This window comes from Salmo salar, unplaced genomic scaffold (genome assembly GCF_965601325.2).
Source record: "Salmo salar unplaced genomic scaffold, fSalSal1 ptg000378l, whole genome shotgun sequence".
NCBI lineage: Eukaryota > Metazoa > Chordata > Actinopteri > Salmoniformes > Salmonidae > Salmo > Salmo salar.
This window is the reverse complement of record NW_027675366.1, coordinates 1169227-1171815: the sequence shown is the minus strand read 5'-3', so window position 1 is coordinate 1171815 and position 2589 is coordinate 1169227. Positions and strand designations below refer to the sequence as shown.

The 2589-nt window shown below is 41.9% G+C and overlaps 1 protein-coding gene across 1 annotated transcript; it reads left to right on the top strand.

The window, feature by feature from the left end:
- Nucleotides 1–231: 231 nt before the first annotated feature.
- Nucleotides 232–2589, top strand: LOC145875893 (deoxynucleoside triphosphate triphosphohydrolase SAMHD1; the record flags this gene model as incomplete). The annotated part of the gene is given in 6 exon segments (XM_082971709.1): nt 232–347; nt 617–756; nt 881–976; nt 1139–1243; nt 1341–1478; nt 1674–2589. Coding segments are annotated over 6 exon segments (628 nt in total), but the record flags the coding sequence as incomplete, so codon positions are not given.

The window sequence follows — 2589 nt, the reverse complement described above, 5'->3', positions numbered from 1 at the left end:
ATTTTGATTTGTTTAACATTTCTTAATTTTGATGTCTTCATTATCATTCTACAAAGTAGAAAACAAAGGGAAAAACCCTGGAATGAGTAGGTTTGTCCAAACTTTTGACTGGTACTGTGTATCTGTTTTATTTCCTATCTTTTATTCATTCATACAGGTTCTCAGAAATTGAGTTTTTTTTCTGCTGTATGTTATATGTTGAAAATGAGATGTTATATTGTCTTTTTTCAGGATCACAGAGGCCTTTATCAAGGCGAACCCCCACATCCAGATTCAAGGTTCAGGGGGAAAGATGTTCACCATCTCCGCAGCAATAGACGACATGGAGGCCTACACTAAACTCACTGGTCCGTTCAACCCCATAGAAATATAAAGTGTACAATGGCTCTGGTCTGTTCTACTTACCCAGACAACCAGAGCTTTGAGAGTTTTATGCGTCAAGGCTGTCCAAACAGGCTGGGTTTGCCATACCTGTTTTTTTTGTGTGGTACATTCCTGTCCATACAATTACTGCTGGGTTTGGTTTGCATGATTACCTCTCATCTTCCCACGCTCCTTATCACCTTGTCTCTCCCTCTCACCTGTCTCTCTCCCTTTCTCCTCCCTTCCCCTGTAGACAATATGTTTGAGCAGATTCTGTACTCGTCGTCCTCTAAGCTGGCTGAGGCCAGAGAGATCCTTCAAAACATCACCTGCAGACGCCTCTACAAGTGTGTGGGACAGACCCAGACTGAGGTGCGCGTGGAGGTTTCACAGGTGTGTGTGTGCGTGTGCGTGTGTGTGTGTGTTTGGAGAGAGGATATCCTTCCAGGGCTTACTAGCAGAGCTTTCTACGAGATTCATATTATGTGCCTCTCATCCTCGTCTTCTCTTCCCCCAGAAAAAGCTCCTGGAGTGGGCAGGCTGTGTGGCGAGGTCCAGGCCTCGGAATGACCTTAAACATGTTACTCTGCAGCCAGAGGACTTTGTTGTCCATGTGAGTGTCCAGTCTTTTCACCTCAATCAGGGAACTGATTGAATACATTTTACCATAGCCCCCCCGCCTTCTCTATAGGTAACCCTTTGTTACCAGTTGCTCTGTTGAAAATAGGTATCTCTTTGCATGTCCATCTCTACCCCCTATCTTTCTCTCCATCAGATCATCAACATGGACTGGGGTATGAAGGAGAAGAACCCCATCAACAACATGCGTTTCTACTGTAAGAACGACCCAACCAAAGCTTACCAGATCAGCAAGGACCAGGTCACTACTTCAATGCACTTACGTATACCTATTTTAGAATTATCCAATCATTTTTGGAGCTTGGAAACATGATATAAGGCAATTGTTGTTCCTGTAGGTGTCCAAGCTGCTGCCAGAAAGGTTTGCTGAGCAGCTTATCAGGGTCTACTGTAAGAAGACTGATGAGAGGACCATGGAGGCAGCTAAGAAGAACTTTGCCCAGTGGTGTATGGATATGAACTTCTCCAAACCTCAGGTCAGGAGGCCTCGCTCTTTCCTTTATATATCATTTTATCTCAAGCTTTTAGCGTTTTTACATTGTGTGGGGAAGATGACAGTGCAAGGCCAAGCCAGCTAGCTATCACTATCTTACCTGCACCACACAGAGTATTTTTCCTATGTTTAAAATTGACACTGGTATCCCTGTGTGTTTGTGTTCACATTTGTTTAGGATGGAGATGTGATTACACCAGAGGTCACCTAGGACCAGGGGTTGGTGACCACCACCTCAAGAAAATGAGTCAGGCTTTCAGAAGAAGTCTCTTTACTCAGGGTTCTGTTCACTCTGATTCAGTTTTCCAGGGATTAGATCATGTAGTCTTTCTTTTATTTACTTTTGATGTTTTATTTCAAGCGTACATTTTAGGTTTGGTTATCTTAACGTTATGCTATTTCATGGTAAGAGAAGTGTAGGAGTATGTGAGTATACATACCTGTTCTCCCAGGCTATGCATGTTGACGTGCCACTATCACACATGGCTCTTTCAGATAGCCAAGCAACGACTTTTACATATTTATCCATCCTGGTGGAAGTTACTCTTTGGACAATCATGCTTTACCTTGTAATACTCCCAAAGCTGAATGGGAACTTATCCTTGGTGTTATATTGATCAACATGCAAACAAACAGGTAACCGTTGTTTGTGTTTCAGGGCATTGTCTTTCTTTTATGCATGGTTTCTACGCTGTTTTAGTTGTTATATACCCAGCTACCATAGTTAGCCTGGTCATGCATATCTACAGTATCTAGACTAAAGTAGGAGTTGGCTAAGCACATACAGATCAAAGATCAGGGTACAATGTAGCTTAATTATCTTCCGAAAAGACACCACTTTAACTGACAAACAATGTTAAGTTATCATATTATCTTTGTTTTCATCCATGTACCCTACTGAGGCAAGCAGCTATCTGTCTAGTGTTTGGTATCATTTGGGAGTCTCGTTATCTTCATTTAAACAACATGAACACAATGTTTACCCTAAAGTCTGCCTCGATGAGCCCACAGCTGTTGATCAGACAGACATGTTTGTTGATTTAAGTTATGCACTTTGTTTTAAATAAATAATATAATTTTGAATGAAAGACTAA